At 49.9% G+C, this 18786-nt stretch overlaps 1 protein-coding gene across 1 annotated transcript in view; it reads right to left on the bottom strand.

The window, feature by feature from the left end:
• PLXDC1 (plexin domain containing 1) overlaps positions 1–18786 on the bottom strand; it is a 60780-nt gene that overhangs the window by 31357 nt on the left and 10637 nt on the right. Inside the window, exon 3 of the mRNA XM_061176173.1 lies at positions 27–170. Within this exon, the coding sequence (XP_061032156.1) occupies positions 27–170 (144 nt within the window). The remainder of the gene's footprint in view (positions 1–26; positions 171–18786) is intronic.

Raw genomic sequence — 18786 nt, 5'->3', positions numbered from 1 at the left:
GCTCTGCCGGGGACTGGGGCACTCACCGAAGCCTGCCGGTGGGTGTTGGAGAGGATTCGGTGAACTTTCACTTGGCTCTGGTTGGCCTTGGCCACGTCCACCCACAACTCCCGGCTGCGGGGCTCGCTGGGACCATAGAGACGGGACACATAGTAGCTGTGGTTGTCCTCCTGTCGTTATCCAAGACAGAGGCCACAGGAGGCGTGAGGAATCAGGATGCCAAGAACCACAGAGTCTGGATACAAGAATTCATGGCCCTCCCAGGGGGCCAGGGTCTGGATACAAGAATTCATGGCCCTCCCAGGGGGCCAGACCGTGGCTTAGAGCTGGTTTAGGCCTGGGAGCCCTTTGGCCCCGGATAGCTCAGTACCTGCTCCCTAGCCACGCCCCCAACAGCTCTGGCCCCAGCTAAATCCATACCTGCTGTAGCCATGCTCCGCCCTGCCATCCCCAAGACAGGCCAGGAGGCTTTTCCTACAGCCCCTGAGTCCCCCGCAGAGTACACCCAAGGCAGAGCTCAACTTGGGAGATGAGGGAGCAACAGGCAAGGCAGCCCCAAACAGAGCCCTTGTCTTCAGGGAGCTCCCAGATTGAGGGGGAGACATAGCCCCCTTCCCTGGGGAGTACCCAGTTTAGGGGAGAAGAAAAAACTGGATCTCAGAAGCCACCAGTCTAAAGATGAAGGCACACCCTTGGTCTTGGGGCATTGCTAGTCTGATGGAGCAGGTGGGACTTATACAAACAGAATACACAGACACAGACCCTCCAGCAGAGAGATAAGACAGGGCCCATATTAGTCACTAAAGGGTTGAGAGACGGGAGAGAAGCAGCAATGATGCCTTCAAGACATATTTTTAAGCTTTACTATGTGCCTGATGGGGACAAAATAAAAGAACAAGCCAGAACCCAGAGGGCTGGGGGTTAACTCTGTAAAGCCTCTCCTGTACAGGAGCATTTACGGGCAGGATTTAAAGGAGGCTGGAAATTGTCAGCAGAAATTGTGGAAGAGCCCGGGGAGGAGGCAATGTCAAAACATTTCAGCCCATCTGGGAGCACCAGCCGCCAGCCGTAGGAGGAGAAGAGGCGGAGTGGGCAGGTCTACTTGGCCGCTGCCACAGAAATGGAGCCGCTGACTCGTGCGGAGCCCTGGGCGTCGCGGGTCATTAATCAGGCTGTCGGGCGGCAGTGGCCGCAGACACAGCAGAGCCGCCCATGTTCTCCCTGCCAAGCTGCCAGCTGCCCAGCCAGCCCTTGCCCTGGGCCCAGCATGAGCAGGGCCGAGGGATGCCTGCTCTCTCCACCCGCCAAAAGACAGACTCTGCTCTTCTGACAAGTGACACACTCTGGGGACCTGGGGTCAGGGCAGGGCTGGGGGAAGATGAGCAGGAGAAACATGGGGTTGGGGGTAGATTTCCCACTGCCACTGCCTGGTTCCTCCCCTCCAGACTCTAGACTGCCGGCCCCTCCACCCATCCTTAGCATGGACGTCAAACAACTCTAAACAAATCTAAAACACATATGAGGCCACAGGCCTCTGCTCACAAGCCATCGGGGGCTCCCACTGCCCTCGAGACAAAATCCAAACTGCAGCCTCACATACGAGGCCTCACCGTGAGCCAGCCCCACCTTCTCTCTAGCTTCGCTTCTCTCTCCTTCGCCTGTGCACCCTTGTGTACCCACTCACCAGACTGACTCCCCGACAGTCTGAGGCCACCAGTGGTCACTCATGCCTTTGTACACGCTGGTCCTCCTGCCTAGAATGACCTTGCTTTCTCCCCCTGGCAGACTCCTACTTCTTCAATGCACAGCTTAAACATCACCTTCTTATTGATCTTCTCCCCCAACTTGCCCAAGGAGGACCTCCACTGTCCGCAGGAGTCCTCAAGGGCTGACTCATGGGTACAGTTTGTGAGTGTCACGTGGGCCCATGCTTGTTGGCTTTCTGATTTTACTCATGAAGTCACCTGAGGGGGTCACCCTGATGCCACCACCTCTGGGGTGCCCATGCCAAGGATGCTGCCTCCCATTGCTGTCACAGTCATTTACCCTGGGGTCCCAGAAGATGCCCAGAGGAGGAACCGCTGCCCCCCACTTTGCCCGTGGGCACCGGGGCAGCTGTGCTTATGCCCTGAGCTCACAGCTTCCCTCGGGAAAGCAGCCCCTTCAGCTTCTGCTTCTCCCCCACCCCGCAAGAGACCAGATGCCACGTCTTTTCTCCCTGGGTCTCCATCTCTCCTATCTCCATCCATCTCTGCTGGGGTCCCCACCTTGACGAAAAAAAAAAAAAAAAAAAAAAAAAAAAAAAAAAACCAGGGCTTCCCTGGTGGCACAGTGGTTGGGAGTCTGCCTGCCAGTGCAGGGGACGCGGGTTCGAGCCCTGGTCTGGGAAGATCCCACATGCCGCGGAGCAACTAGGTCCGTGAGCCACAATTGCTGAGCCTGCGCGTCTGGAGCCTGTGCTCTGCAACGAGAGGCCGCGATAATGAGAGGCCCGCGCACGGCGATGAAGAGTGGCCCCCACTTGCCGCAACTAGAGAAAGCCCTCGCACAGAAATGAAGACCCAACACAGCCATAAATAAAAAAAAAAAAAAAAAAAAAAAAAACAACCAAAAAAATTACCTGCCACCACTGTGGAAAACAGTATGGAGGTCCCTCAGAAAACTAAAAACAGAATTACCATATGATCCAGCAATCCCATTCCTGGGCATATATCCAGACAAAACTATACTTCAAAAAGATACACGCACCCCTATGTTCATAGCAGCACTATTCACAATAGCCAAGACATGGAAACAACCTAAATGTCCATCGACAGATGAATGGATAAAGATGTGGTACATATATACAACGGAATATTACTCAGCCATAAAAAAGCATGAAATAATGCCATTTGCAGCAACATGGATGCAACTAGAGATTATCATACCAAGTGAAGTAAGTCAGAAAGAGAAAGACAGGGCTTCCCTGGTGGCGCAGTGGTTAAAAATCTGCCTGCCAATTCAGGGAACACGGGTTCGAGCCCTGGTCCGGGAAGATCCCACATGCCGTGGAGCAACAAAGCCCGCGAGCCACAACTACTGAAGCCTGCGCTCCTAGAGTCCGTGCTCCGCAACAAGGGAAGCCACAGCAATGAGAAGCCCGCGCACTGCAACGAAGAGTAGCCCCCGCTCGTCGCAACTAGAAAAAGCCAGCGCGCAGCAGTGAAGACCCAACGCAGCCAAAAATAAATAAATATATTTTTTAAAAAGAGAAAGACAAATACCATATGATATCACTAATATATGGAATCTAAAATATGACACAAATGAACCTGTCTACAAAACAGAAACAGACTCACAGACATAGAGAACAGACTTGTGGTTGCCAAGGGGGAGGGGAGGTGTGGGAGGGATGCACTGGGAGTTTGTGATTAGCAGATACAAACTATTATACGTAGAATGGATAAACAACAAGGTCCTACTGTATAGCACAGGAAACTGTTCAATATCCTGAGATAAACCGTAATAGAAAAGAATATAAAAAAGAATGTACATATATGTATAACTGAATCACTTTGCTGCACAGCAGAAATTAACACAACGTTGTAAATCAACTGTACTTCAATTAAAAAAAGAAAAAAATCACCGGCCAAGAAACAAAGCCCCTTGCACACAAACTCATGCAAAGACCTGTGAACAAAGGTGCCCAAGAGAAGAGTCTGAGGGCCCCCAGCCTGCTTCCTGGGAGTCACATGGTGAGCGGTTTTTATTCCACCTCAAAGCGAAAACAACAGGGCGCCCTGACCGACACTTTGCATCTGACAGTCTGCAGGACTCCAGCGCTGAAGCCAATTTAGGTTCAGCTGCAGCCACTTGCCACAGCCATGGCTACAGCTCAACTCTTCTCTCCACTAGCTCCAACAAAGGAGTGGTTTATTAAAGGGCATCCGTTAGCCTAAAATTTTGCCTGAAGAAAGGAAACCAAGTTTAGATGCTATTCAGCCCGTCATTTAAATGTCTACTCCCACCGCCACCCCCAACCCCCAACTCTGAGCCCGTGACACATAGGGACAGGCAAGATCACCTCTGCACCCATGGCTCAAGGTCCCTGAATCCTTGATGCCTGAGAAGTGTTTGCCAAGGTGAGGCGAGGCCTGTTCTAGGAGCCCAGAACCTTCGTTTTGTCCTTTTATAGGAGAAGAAAGAGGGACCAGTGCCTGGCACAGTCAAAATTTTGGAAGTAAACCTGCCTCTCTAATTCCTAGGCTGTCTTATTATGACCTTTGGGGTGGGGGGGACATATGAGTGACCAACAGAGCAAAGCAGCGTCTAGGTGGCACTCTAGTCCTTTTGAACATACAGAAGGTTTAACTGTGTCCTGCATAAAGCTATGTTCAAGTCCTAACCCCGGTACCTTGAATGTGACCTTATATGGAAATAGAGTCTTTGCAAATGTAATTAAGATGCGGTCATACTGGATTAGGGTGGGCCCTAAATCCAACTACAGGTGTTCTAATAAAAGGAAGGAGAGGGAGATTTAGATACAGAGACACAGAGGGGACACAGGGAAGAAGGCCATGTGACAATAGAGGCAGCGATTGGAGTGATGCAGTTTACAAACCATGAAACACCAAGGATTGCCAGGGGCCACCAGAAACTAGGAATAGTCAAGGAAGGATTCTTCCCTAGCCTTCAGAGTGAGCGTGGCCTTGCTGACACCTTGATTCAGACTTCTGGCCTCCGAAACTGTGAGACGATAAATTTCTATAGTTTTAAGCCACCAAGTTTGTGATATTTTGTTATGGCAGCCCTAGGAGGCTAATACACAGGTGTGTGTTGCTCTGCCTCAAGTGGGGCAACCCTGAATGTCTCCCCTTCCACGTCACCACCATGTTTAGAACATTCTGCGGCTTCCCAGCTGTACTCAAATTGAAGGCCACACTCCTCACCATGACCTACAAGGCCCTGTGGGGCAAACTCTAGACACTGCCTATCCAATATTCATTACCCCTCTTTTTTATTAATAGCACATTGATTTTGTAGCAAGCAAATTTGACTGCTTGTCCCTCTTGCCTTTGCCCTTCTCCTTATTCCTGCCTGGAATGCAGATGTGATGACTGCAGCTTCAACAGCCATCTTGTGAGCATAAGGACAAGAGCCACATCCTAAGGCTAGCGGAGTGGAGAGTTAGACAGAACCTGGGTCCCTGGAGGGATGCTTGTTAAGTCCTCGGATTCAGCACTCTGTTATACGCAAACATGAATTCTTCCTGATGCGTGGTAGTCTGGTCCCAACCCACCACCTCTACCTTCCCCCTTGCTCTCCATGCTCCAGACCCGTTGGGCTTCTCTCAATTCCTGAAATCACCAAGTGCTTGTCTGTCTCAGGACCTTGGTACTTCCTGTATCTCCAAACCTCTTTCTCATTCAGTTCAGAAGCTGACTCCTCTCTGTCCTTCAGACCTCAGCTCAGTGGTCACTTCTTCAGGAGTACCTTCCTGATGCCCCCGTTACACTCTCATTGCACCTCAGGCTTCTCTCTCTCAATGTGTTGTACACTTGTGATGACTGACTTGACTTTTTTTTTTTTTTTTGGTTGCGCTGTACAGCCTGTGGGATCTTAATTCCCCAACCAGGGATTGAACCCAGGCCCTCGGCAGTGAAAGCACAGAGTCCTAACCACTGGACTGCCAGGGAATTCCCCTGACTTGACTTTTAGATTTGTTATCTCCACACTTGCCTTTCCCGTAAGACCATAACTTCCCCACGGGTAAGGTCAGCTTTTACCTATGGTGTTTAAATGATAATAAATGAATGACCATTCATAGTTTCAGAGCAGGACCGTTCAAAGCACAGTTTGTTGAAAGCCTTCTCAGCCTTTGTTTTATTGCTACCACCATGCATTCTAGTGACCAGGATGCGACGGTATTACCAAACAAAGCAGGACAGCAGCTCATGGGGAACACGTACTGTCAGGTACCGTGGGAGTCAATACAGCTCCCACCTAGGAACCTGAGAGGCCTATGCTTAAAACTGCTGCTTGGAGGCTTGGAAAGGGGTCCTGTTTCCATCACCTGATTCCTGGGACTCGCCTGGTCAGAGCGTTCACCAAACCTCCAAGCGCTGGAAATGAGGGTCCCTGCACAGAAGCCACGCTCTGCAGTTGTGAAGCCCAAACAGACGTTAACACGTCTCTTGCTGCCTCATCTAAGAGGCAAAGGGTGGGGTGACTGGGGACGTTTAGCCCGTTGCTCTGAGTCCTTGGTCCCTGAAGGACAAACAGGCCACCGCCCCAGCCGGTGCCACTCCGCTGAGGAGCCAGGCTGTGTGCTGTTGGGGGATCCTGGGACAGACCTGTCTCATTCTTTGAGTTCCCAAGGAGCCCTCCAATGGCACCTCTTAACTGACAAAAAGTCTTCAACCGTGCTGACTCAAGGAGAGTCAGAAACTAAAAGAGCTGCTGCCTCTAACTTCGAGACACACGCTCTCTCCAAAGTGTCAGCAGATCCCCGGGTGAGCACGGGCCTCCATACCTATGGGTCCCCTGCTCAGGCCAGGTGGGCGAGGCTGAGGCTCTGCTTCTGGCCTCAAAAGTGCCAGGTGCAGCTGGCCTGCCAGGGGAAGGACTGCCTCAGGGGGCAGCACCATGCAGAATGGGCCACAGGTCCCCAACAGGCCCCAACAGACCACCTCTCCTGGCACGGGGTGACTCTGATTATCCCCAGGACAGTGAAGCCAGGAGCGGTATCTATTCCAAGCCCCGGCCTAGGGAGGCTCCATGGTGATGGGTGAGGCCAAACTGCAGCTTAGAGAGGAGGGGACAACTTGGAGCTGGGGTCACTCCTGGGCAGAGCCAAGAACGAAGCCCTCAGAGGTTGGGGTGGGTGGTGAGGTGCTTGGGAAAATGGGAGGAAAGAGAAGGGAAGCTGGCCTTTGCAGATCTGCGATGGTTATGCGTGACAACCCTGGGAGATGAGTGCTAAAATTAGTCCCATTTTATAAGTGGGGAAACCGAGGCCCACATAACTCTCTGAAACCAGGTCAGTCTCACTCAAAGGCAGTGACTTTTCCTCTGTCCACTGTTTCTCGGGTCTTTAAGTGACCGCCCCATTGGAAGACGACTTGGGCTGCTTATTAGTGATTAGTTAAAATGTCTCACATCAGAAGAACCAGAGTGGATCCTTTCTGGAGCACAGAGTTCAGGGACCGTGTCCCAATCCTCTCCTCACCCCTAGCACCTTCCCAGAACAGGGCTGGCACTTGGCAAATAGTAGGTATTAGGTATCTGCTGTTGGATGAGTTCAATCACCAGGACCCCACGGCTGATGGTGCCAGAGACTGTGCTGAGAATGTGCAGTGTGACGCCAATAAGGGCAGCATCCTCCCCCATCACTGATGGCAGGTGACACAAAAGCCACGTGTGAAGGAAGCAGCTGCCTCCTCTGGGAATCCAAGTCCATGGAAATCATTCCCATAGCTGGGACATCCTGCCCAAAGGAATGCACCTCCAACGCCCCGTCTTCTTTTCCTGAAATGCTCGTATCATCACCTTAGGAGGTCCTTCCAGTCAGAAGACCTGAATTGCTAGAGTTGAGGCTTGAAACATGTCAGTTGGGCTGTATTCCTGTCCCGAGTGGGGCAGAGTAGGAGGAGTTTGGGATGCAGGGAAGGGGAAAGAAAAACAGTTCTCTGTCAAAGGAGGAAGGAAGGAAGGAGGGAGGGAGGGAAGGAGGAGGAAGAAGGAGGAAGTGTTAGCTTCACTTCTCTGAGGAAGTGAAGCTAACACGGGCGATGCTTTCAGGCCATGGAAGGAAACCCTGGCCCCACCTGCTCAAACTCGGAGGAAGAGTACTCGATCATGTGACTGAGAGTCCAGCAGGGCAGCAAGTGTGGAACACGGGGCCTCGGGTGTCATCAGGGCCTTGTCCTAAGTGTGACTGCTGGTCCACAGAAAGGAGAAGGAAGCCAGCCCTCACATCGGGCTTCAATAAATATATGCTGGGGACTTCCCTGGTGGCGCAGTGGTTAAAAATCTGCCTGCCGATACAGCGGACACGGGTTCGAGCCCTGGTCGGGGAAGATCCCACATACCACGGAGTAACTAAGCCCATGCGCTACAACCACTAAGCCTGAACTCTAGAGCCCACAAGCCACAACTACTGAAGCCTGCATGCCTAGAGCCTGTGCTCCGCAACAAGAGAAGCCACCGCAATGAGAAGCCCATGCACCCCAACAAAGAGCAGCCCCCCCGCTTGCTGCAACTAGAGAAAGCCCGCGCGCAGCAAGGAAGACCCAATGCAGCCAAAAATAAATTAATTAATTAATAATTTTTAAAAAGACCCAATGCAGCCAAAAATAAATAAATAAATTTATAATAAATAAATAAATAAATAAATGCTGGGTAAGTAAAAAAGAGACAGAATTGAGGAGGGTGTCGAAAGACAGAGAAAGCAGCCCTGGTTCCTGACAGCTTTCCAGGTCCCTGAGGTCAGGCTGTCCTTCATCTCCAGCCCTTCGATCCCGTGACAGGTCTCTGCACCCTCTCTATAAATCTTTCCCCTGAGACAGCTGGAATGGCTCCTTGGAACCAAAAGAGCCCTAATGAGTCTTTCTCACAGGGTGATCAGAGGAAGTACCTCCAGGGATACCAGCACAGACAGTGAGAATCTGCATGGGAAGAGAGAAATGAGAAACCAAATTTCTGGGAGAGTTTTTCCCTGGCAACACACTGGCCACCATGTTTTTTCTTCTGCAAAGTCAGTCACCACTGGCTTCTTGACTTGGTGGTGGCTTGGAATTCACTAACCTTGGGGGTGCTTCCCGTCTGCCACTGCAGGTCCCTGATCATGCTGCCACTGGCACCCGCAGTTTTGAAGGCGAAGTCCACACACAGCAGAGACTGATAACTGTCTCCCGATAACCACTCTCCCCTTCTCCCTTTAGTAGCAGAATCTTCCAGCTTTAGTTAGGCACGTGGGCACCGAGCTAGACTACGTTTCCCAGCCCTCCTTACAGCTAGGAGACATGACTATGTCCGGCCAGTGGAAGATGAGCAGAATGATTGTCCTCAGTAGGAACTGGGGGACTCTCACCTTGCCCAGTTCTCATTGGTTGGGACGCAGATGTGATGGTGGGAGCAGAAACAGCCATTTTGGACCACAACATGCGAGGCACATGTTGTAGAGGGAAGCTGGCTCCCTAACACCATAGAGACACTACATCAACTCCTGCTTACTTATGCTCACACTATTACATGTGAGAGAAGAATAAACCTCCTTCATGTCTAAGTACCTTGTCAGTTGGGCATTTTTTTACAACAGCTGAATCTGTATCCTAAACCCAGTCAATCCGAAGCCTTCTTCACATATTCCATATAGATATGTCTCTTGAAAAGGATTTAGAGGCCGTGCCTGGCAGTGAACTTGCCTGAGGAATTCACCCAATTCACAGATGTCACCGCATTTGACCTGCTGTCTGTGGGGCAGTCCTGATAACCCAGAGGGCAGCCCTCCAGGCACTGTGGACTGGAGGCTAGAAGCTGAGATGGGGTGACCTGACATTACAGCGGGTCAGGGAGCTTAGCACGAGCCAGACCATTTGGCAAGTCCGCCAAAGGGAACTATGTTTCCCTGAAATGCCTGCAAGAAACCCCAGTTGATAAACCACATTCATTTTGGGAGGCAGCATGGTGTGGCTTTCAAACATTTTTGACCATGAAATCCTTTCTTCCAATTAAACTTCCATGGAGGTGCAATACATAAATTACATCAAAGTAAGGCCACTCTGTGGGAAGGAAAGAGAAGGGCCTGGAGCCCAGCCTGCTGTGCTACTTCCTTCCCCACCACCTTCCATCCTACAGCAGCCCACGGAGCACCTCTGGGAACCCTTAGGGTTCCGTGGAGTGCAACTTGAAAACCACCGCTTTAGGATCAAGGGCAGGGGCTGTGGAGTTAGCAGACCCAAGTTCAAAAACTAGCTCCACTGCATAATAGTTGGTGCAAAACATCCCTCTCCTCTCTGAGCATCAGTTCCCTCATCAGTAACCTTTCTTGCAGAGCTCTTGAAAGGATTAGACAAAACATCACAACATAAAGCTCTTAGCCCAGTGCCTGGTCCGCAGTAGGTGTTCGAAGAGTGGGAGCTATTAGGATGATTCTGTTGGACCTTTCCAGGAAAGGTCTTGATTGTGGAGGCTGCCTCCTCAAAACCATCCCCAGCCCCCTCTTCAGCACCTGCTGTTACAATGTCTTTTCTGCCTCAATTATTCATGCCCGGAGCCTGCCAGGAACTTCATTTCTGACAGCAGGGCAGCATTTACCTTGGCTGGGCTCAAGACGTTTCTGGACAGGAACTCTGGCTAAGCTGTCACCATCAGCCCATCACCTGCCAGCCAACTGGCAAGTGGAAATGCCGGGGCAAGCAACCAAGGGCATCCTGCAGGGCCTATTGGAGAGGTCTGGCCGGCCATACTGGTTAGGATGGCATGCCAGGCAGCTGAATCCAACCCAGGACATGCTGAGGGGATTACTGGGGGAACGGGCATCCTATTCCCTGCCTCCACCATTCTAGGAGGCTTCACAAGGCCAATAGGAATGCTTCCTAGATCCCTGCTACTCAAAGTCTGGCCCAGGGACCAGCAGCATCAGCATCACCTGGGAGCTCAGGAGAAATGCAGAATCCAGGGCCCAACCCCAAACCTGCTGGATCAAAATCCGCATTGGAACAAGCTTCCCAGGGGATTATTTTGCACAGTAAAGCTTGAAGAGCGCTGGTTAAGAAGCACCCTCTGTCTGGACCAACGCATCACTCATTTTTGTTTCTGAGGACTCCAAGGACAGAAAGACCTGGGTTCTTGTCCTGGCTCTGCCACTCACTAGCTGTGCAACCTTGGGCAAGCACTTCACCTCTCTGTTCCCGGGTAGTATTAGAAACACCTGCCTCCTGGGGTAGTTGGGTGGATGAAATATAAGGCCACAGAGTGAGGCCAGCGCTCAAGGAGGGCTCCTTTAGTTCCCTTACCTCATGCATCCACATAATGACCTCCATCTGCCCTCTGGAGGTATTTAAGCCTCAGGCTGAAATAAACCACCTGGAACACTTGTCATCACAGAAGTGCAGAAAACAGGTCCCCTGGACTAACCCGGGAAGGGAGGGACCCAGCCTAGACAAAGGGGTATTTGCATGGTGCTGAGGGCCTGGGGTAAAGAGGTGTCAGGGTGGGTGAGGCTGACCTGAGAAGGTCCTGGAAGTGGGGATTTGGACCAGGCTTGGAAAGAGGGTGTGAGCTGGCTTTCTAGACAAAGCATTTTTTAATACCCCTCACGCTTCATGGAAATGAAAGAAGCATCTTATCCTGACACTGATTCTACATGTGGGCTTTTGGAGGATATCAGTCAACCAGAGATTTTGATAGCATCAATATATATCATATAACCACAGAGAATTAGGAAATAAGGAAAAACAAAAACAGGACTCCCCCATCTCTCACCTCGTCCTGTCCTGCCATATTTCCTTCTAGTCTTTTTCATATGAATGTAGTTTCACATGGTTATAATCCTGCTGACCATCCAGTTGTGTGGACTGCTTCCGTCATGTTTCATGATATCTGAAGCAGTTTTTGATGTTGAACATGGTCTTTTAACCATCATTTGTAAAGGCGTCATGGCCATCTACTCAGAAGAAAACCCACAATTTTATTAACTTTTTCCTTACTGTTGGACACTTAGGTAGTTTCCAGTTTTTATGCTCTATTTTTCTATTTTTAAACACTACTGTGATAAATTTGTTGATACACTTTCCATATCCCGGATTATTGCCCCTGCTTCAAAGCCTCTGATATAAAGCAGAACTTCTCAAACTTTAATGTGCGTACAAATCACCTGGGAATTAGATTCTGATGCTGCAGGTCTGAGGGGCCTGACCTGCATTTCTAACAAGCTCCCACCATACGTTGAGGAGTCGTGAGGATATGAAGGGTAGCCCCTGAAGCTTCAAGGCCAGGAAATCCTCTTTTGTTGCTGGGATCCCATTTTTGTACTTCCAGCTAAGATCTGGGGGAAAAAGCACTACCCTTTTTTCCAAGACCTTTCTGGTTAACTTTTCAACCAATTAGCTCAACCGATTTTTATAACAACTCTATGAGGCATTCTCAGTCCCACCTTACAGATGAGGAAACTGAGGTTTAGAGTGATGATATGGCAAAGATACACACTATCTACCGTATTGGGACCAGAGTAAGATGACCAACTGTCCCGATGTACCTGAGACTGAGGGCTTCAGTGCCAAAATCAGGGCCATCCTAGGAAAACCGAGATGGTTGGTCACCTTGACCAGAGCCTAATTCAGAGTCAGCTAATGTTTATCATTTCCAACCCTGGGTGCCTTTATGTAGATTACTGTATGACACCTTTGCAAGTACACTTGGGCAATATAGCACCGCCATTTGACAACGAAGAAATGAGCTCAGAGGGGTTAAGAAATTTTCCCAAGACAAGGGAATTCCCTGGGGGTCTAGTAGTTAGGGCTCCATGCTTCCACTGCAAGGAGGCACGTGTTTGACACCTGGTCGGGGTACTAAGATCCTGCAAGCAGCGTGGTGTGGGCAAAAAATTTAAAAAAAAAAAGAAAGAAAAGAAAATTTCCCGGGACTTCCCTGGTGGTCCAGTGGTAAAGAATCCACCTTCCAATGCAGGGGATGCGGGTTCAATCCCTGGTCAGGAACTAAGATCCCACATGCTGCGGGGCAACTAAACCCACGCACCACAACTAGGGAGAAGCCCGAGTGCCGCAACGAAGATCCCGCATGCCTCAACGGAGGAAGATCCCGTGTGCTGCAACGAAGACCCGACTCAGGCAAAAAAAATGGGAAAAAAAATTATAAAAAAAAAGAAAGAAAGAAATTTTCCCAAGACAAACAGCCCAATTTTTTAAATGGGCAAAGGACTTAAGTAGACATTTCTCCAAAGAAGATATACACATGGCCGACAAGCACATGAAAAGATGCTCAACATCACTAGTGATTAAGGAAACACAAAGCAAAACCACAATGAGATACCAGCTCACATCCACCAGGATGCTATAATTTAAAAAAAAAAAAAAAGGAAAATAACAAGTGTTGGCAAGGATGTGGCAAAATGGGAACCCTCATACATTGCTGGTGGGAATGTAATATGGTTCAGTCACTGTGGAAAACAGTGTGGCAGTTCCTCAGGGTTAAACATAGAATTACCCTATGACTCAGCAATTCCACTCCTAGGTATACCCCAAAGAGCTGAAAATATGTACTCAAACACATACACATACACATGTTCACAGTAGCACTATTCACAAGAACCAACAGGAAGAAACTCAGATGTCTATCAACAAATGAATAGATGAACAAAGCTATGGTATATCCATATAATGGAAAATATTATTCAGCCATAAAATGGATGAGCCTTGAAAACATTATGCCGGGTGAAAGAAACCAGACACAAAAGATCATATATGATATATCATTTATATATGAACTATCCAGAACAGGTAAATTCATAGAAATAGAACACAGATTGGTGATAACCGGGGACTGAAGGGGGTGAGGGTCGGGGAGCAACGGCCTAAAAGGTCCAAGATTTCCTCTTGAGGTGGTGAAAATGTTTTGGAACTAGATAGAGGTGATGGTTGCACAACATTGTGGGTATATTAAATGCACTTCACTTTCAAATGGTTAATTTTTTGTTACGTGAATCTCACCTCAACAAGAAAGAAAACCAACCAACCAACCAACCAACCAGCCTGCGGAAGGAAAAGCAAAAGGGTCAACAAAAGGGACCTGCGTGGGAGACAGACCGCCGGGGCCTGAGCAGCCAGCAGAGGGCGCTGTGGCACTCTTACCGAGCCGGGCAAGGGAGACCCCCGGGACTGAGAACCCATCCCATGCCGCGCATTTTGCTCTTGAGTCTCAACCCAGGAAGATCAGTACCTACCCTCCCCTATGACTCTTTCCACAGTGCTGAAGACTGGACGTCTGGACTCCACCTCCCACCTCCCTGGACACCCATTCTTCTCACAAAATCTCTTATCTTCTGTCGCTTCAGAATTCAGCTCACAACTTTCCCTCCACCCATCTCACCCTCAACCCCCAGGAGTCTTCCCCTAACAGCCTGCTCACCTCATGCTTTCTCCTCAGCGCCCGCACTGGCACGGCCGGGTTCTTCCATGAGCAGCGCCTGGGGCTCTTCACGTGTCGAGGCTACAAGTCTGTCTGTCCCGTCTCCCCTAGGCCCTTCTGAAGGTCTCCTTTAGGGAACTGCCTCCTTTGGGAGGGTGTAGAAACCATGAGGGTATTGCACTCACTTGTTCCTCTCGCTGCCCAACTGTCTTGGATGATGTGGTCCCTACCCCACGGTGTGGTCCCTCAGCATCCCTGGGCCTGCCGTGGCGGTTGCATGAGCTGGGAAGTTTTGCTCAGGCCAGAGAGGAGAGGAATTCAGGGAAGCTGGGCCAGGAGGAAGACTGGGGTAAGAGGAGGGGAGTCAGAATTTTCTATTAGGTGTGTGAACCTGTTCTATTACAGGGGGAACCTCCAAATCTGACTGCTCTTAAACTTGGTTCCTCCCAAACTGTGACCCAGACATGAACCACAGAACCAAGAAAACCTTTAATTTGGATTTGGAAATCCCCAGGCTTGAAGACATCCCCTTTCAGCCTCTTGGAGAATAAATTGTGGTTCTTCCCGGATTTCTGACTTAGCACTATGGCTCTCCCCAATCCCTCCCTCGCCCACAAAATTTCCAGTGTCCCCAGGGCCTCAGGATTGGTCTTGGTGGAAAAATCTCTGGAAAGCTCAAGTCCGGACAAGAATCCTATTTCCACAGGGATGTGGTTGTAGAGTGAGCATGGGAATAACATCCAAGGAGATGGCTCTGACCAGGGGCCTTGGAGCTGCCAGCTCATCCTGGGAGCGCAGGCTGGATGCCTCTAGGCCTCCAAAGCAAGAGCGTCTGAGTTGGAAGGAGCATTGTGGCGAGGTCGCCAGGCAGGAAGTGCTGGGCAGAAGGGACTAGGAAGATGGGGTTGGGCCAGAGGGGCGAGAAGGGAAGATGGTCAGAGGGGGCTGGGCCAGAGAAGGCCTGGGATGGGGGCTGGGCAGAGGGGCTGAGGTGAGGGAGCTGGGCCAGAAGGGAAGCTGGGGCCAGGAGGGTGGACTGAGGAACAATGAAGGAAGATGACGGGGCTCCGGGGTGGGTGGGGGGGGAGGCAAAGGGGATGGCAGCCCACCTGCCAGGCCCTAAGCCCCTCGATAACGGCCCCAGAGCAGAGGGATGTAAAGCCTGGTTCCTGCTGGCATAGATTAGACTGTGATATGGATAAACAGTTGAAAGCCAAGAAAACTTTATGAAACAGACCAAATCAAACTTGCTGAAATGTCCCCTTCCTTCCACTTCCCTCTTGCTCAGCCCTCTGCTGCCAAGATCGGGTTTCCTTCGGCCAGAGAGACCCCAGCTCTCAGAGACGCTGACCAGAGACACGGGAGAAGCAGTTGTCTCTGGGCCCCTTCCCGGGGCACCTGCAGGGACCAAGAGGGCCCGCCATCCAGGGTAGGGTGAGCGCGCAGCCCAGGTGGTGTGGAGGTCTGGCTGTGCTGAAGGGGGCGATCGTCACCATCCCCCATTGAGTGCAGCTCAGTGCAAGGCCTAATGGGTTCAAGGCGGGGTAGGAATGGAGCACAGGCCCCTCTGAGGATTCTGGCACGAGACCCCCCCGGGTCGCAGTGTGTGCGCACACGTTCCGGCATCTATGGCATGTATAAGCACTGACATTCTCTTATGTGTGTGAGAACCCGGGAGTCAGTAGAGTTTGGTCCTTTGAGGCCACTAAGTCCAACAACTCACCCCAGGCACAACCTCTTCTCTTCAACAACCCTGTCTTTCAAGGCCTCTGGAGATGGGGAAATCCCTACTTCCTTTGTTCCTTCAAAAGAGGAACACCCATCATGCACCGGGCACTGGCTACAGAGTGATAGGACGGTCTTGGGTCTCATGGTGCCTCGGTTTCAGGGGAAGACAGGCAATAAAAACAAATAAATAGATAATTCAGGGCAGGAAGGGATAGGAGCTATGGAGGAAAATAGTCTATTCCCTCTGCCCCAGTCACAGCCCTGCAGCTATTAGAAAGCAGCCACATCTAGAAGCTTCTCTATACCAGGTTAAATACCCCAAGCTCCTTCAACCATTTTGGACTACTCTGGTTTCTAGAAAGCCATTTGAAAGGGGGTTCAAACCCCTCAGCTATGGTCAGGACAAGAAAAACCCCACAGGATCCCCAGAGCCCCAGCCCTGGTCCCTGGGTTTCTGTGGGTTTTCGTGGGTTTCCATGAACACAGCTGGCTTTCCCACCTCCGTCCTTGGCAGCCACTCCACACTCCTGACTCATCCCAGCCCACAGGCAGTGAGGAGCCCCAAGTGTTTTCCTCATGAACCGCTGCTAAGTCACATCTCTCCCACCTTATTCTAAACGGAAGTGCCAGGATTTATAATTATCCCAATAGTTTCATCTGGCCTGAGGCCAACTATCAACCAGCCTGCCAAGGAAGCCTTCCGGTTCCTAATCTGACATCTGAACTCTCTTCCAGCTAAGGGAGAAGCCTGGTCTAGAAGTCTGCTCCTCCAATCTTCTGGGCAGGGCTGGGGACACCCCTAGCGCAGTCAGAGGGGCCTCCTGCCAGGGTGGCCTTGCTTCTTCACATGCACTCTTAACGTGTGGCTACTGAGGGGGCCACAAAGTCCCCAGGATGGTGGAAGTCTTGTGGTCAAGTACAGCCACGTGGTGCCTGAGAAAGCCTCAGCTTCCAGTGTTCAATTTGGCAACCGATTTTAAAATTGGTTTGAAATGTTACAGCTCAGAAGTTCCCACACCTAGAGAACCATCAGGATCACATGGGGGGACTTTTAAAGAAACAAATTCCCAGGCTCCAGTGTTTCTCACCCAATCAGTCCAGGGTGGAGCCCGAGAACCTGAGCTGTTTTTTAAGCTCTGGGGTTATTGAATCCATACTGGCTCTTAATGATCCCCACTGCCCTTTCTGAACACCCACAGACAATTGCTTCCAGAAGGCCACATCTCTGTGGCTCTCTTCTGCAGCGGCCTCTCTGCACAGACGGGACCATGGCCCTCTGACCATGGTGTCTGGCCCAGAGCAAATACCAGTTCTTTAACCGGTAGCCCAGCAAAGCTGGGGGTTGGGAACAGGGTGAGTTTCCAAGTGTTCCCTTACTTGGGGTACCTCTCCTGCCCTGGCCCTCCATTCCATCATCCCACCATGGCTCCTTGGTTCTGCAGGATGGAGAAGACAGGGCAGGATGGGAAGTGAATGGCTCCCCTTCATGGCCGGGATTAGGGTGAGGCGAGGGAGGCACTGACCTCGGGTGTAACATTTAAAGTGGCACCAACAAAAAGAACTTATTTATAAAACAGAAACAGACTCACAGATTTCGAAAACAAGTTTATGGTGACCAAAGGGGAAATGTGGGGGGGAGGGATAAATTAGGAGGTTGGGATTAACATACACACACTACTACATATAAAATAGATAACCAACAAGGACCAACTGTATAGTACTCAATATTCTGTAATAACCTATATAGGAAGCGAATCTGAAAAAGAATGAATATAGGTATATGTATAACTGAATCCCTATGTTGTACACCTAAAACTAACACAACATTGTAGATCAACGATACTCCAATAAAATTTTTAAAAAATAAAAACATTTAAAAAGCGGCACCTACAAACTCAGTCATCGAGAGAATATTTTAATGCCATATATTTTTAAATCAAATTAGTTAAATTGATGCAGAAAATCCATGATGAACAAAAGATCAACATTTTAAATAAAGACAGGATCAGTAATGGGGCCAAGCCACGTCTGAGGACGAGGTAACAGGAAAGATAAGTCACAGAAATGATGCAGAAAGAGAGAGAGTTCAGAGAATGTATTACCTTGCTCCCTCCGCACCAGGCTGCAGGCTGGCCCTGGTCCGTCTCCCACCCCCACTGGTACAGCCCCTGTCCAGCACCCCTCCTGCAGAGGCATCACAGCTCTTGCTGCTTTGGGCAACAACCCTCCCTGCCAGCTCAGGCTTACGTGTAGAGGTCTTAGCTGCTCCCTGCTGCAGCTTTTCCTAACGTCTTCTCTTCCTTCACCCTGCCCACATCTGGCCCTCCTGTGTATACTGTCCCTGCATTAAACAGAAAGAAAGAAAGAAAGAGAGAGAGAGAGAGAGAAAGGAAGGAAGGAAGGAAAAGAGGAAAGGAGGAAGGGAAGAAGGGAGGAAGGGAGGGAGGAAGAAAAGAAATGATGCAGGAAAAGATATTAAAATTCTAAAAATATCCTTAGAGAGAGAAGCTATTACATCCATGACACAAGAACAATAGGAGGCTATTTTTTTTAAAGAAATGATCAGAAAAGAATAAACAGCTCTTGGAAATGAAAAATATGATAGTAGAAAAAAAATCAGTAACATTAAGAAAATAAGGTTGAGAAAATCTCCCAGAAAGTGGATCAACAACAACAATTACAAGCAAACTAACAAATAGACAACAAAAAATGCAAAGGGATAGAAACAGAAGAGAGAAGAAAGTTTGGGGATCAATCCCCGAGATGGACATCTAATTGAGGGGTCTGGTAGAAAGAAGAGAGTACGTAGAGAGAAGATGATCAAAGCAATAAAACAAGAAGACTTTCCAGAACTGGTGAATATAAGTCTCTGGGTTGAAACAGTCCATCAAGTGTCCAGCGCAGTGAGAGAGAAAGAGCCAGAACAGGCAC

Source organism: Eubalaena glacialis, chromosome 19, assembly GCF_028564815.1.
Source record: "Eubalaena glacialis isolate mEubGla1 chromosome 19, mEubGla1.1.hap2.+ XY, whole genome shotgun sequence".
Lineage (NCBI taxonomy): Eukaryota > Metazoa > Chordata > Mammalia > Artiodactyla > Balaenidae > Eubalaena > Eubalaena glacialis.
The sequence above is the reverse complement of the archived record's forward strand: the minus strand, read 5'-3'. Positions and strand labels throughout refer to the sequence as shown.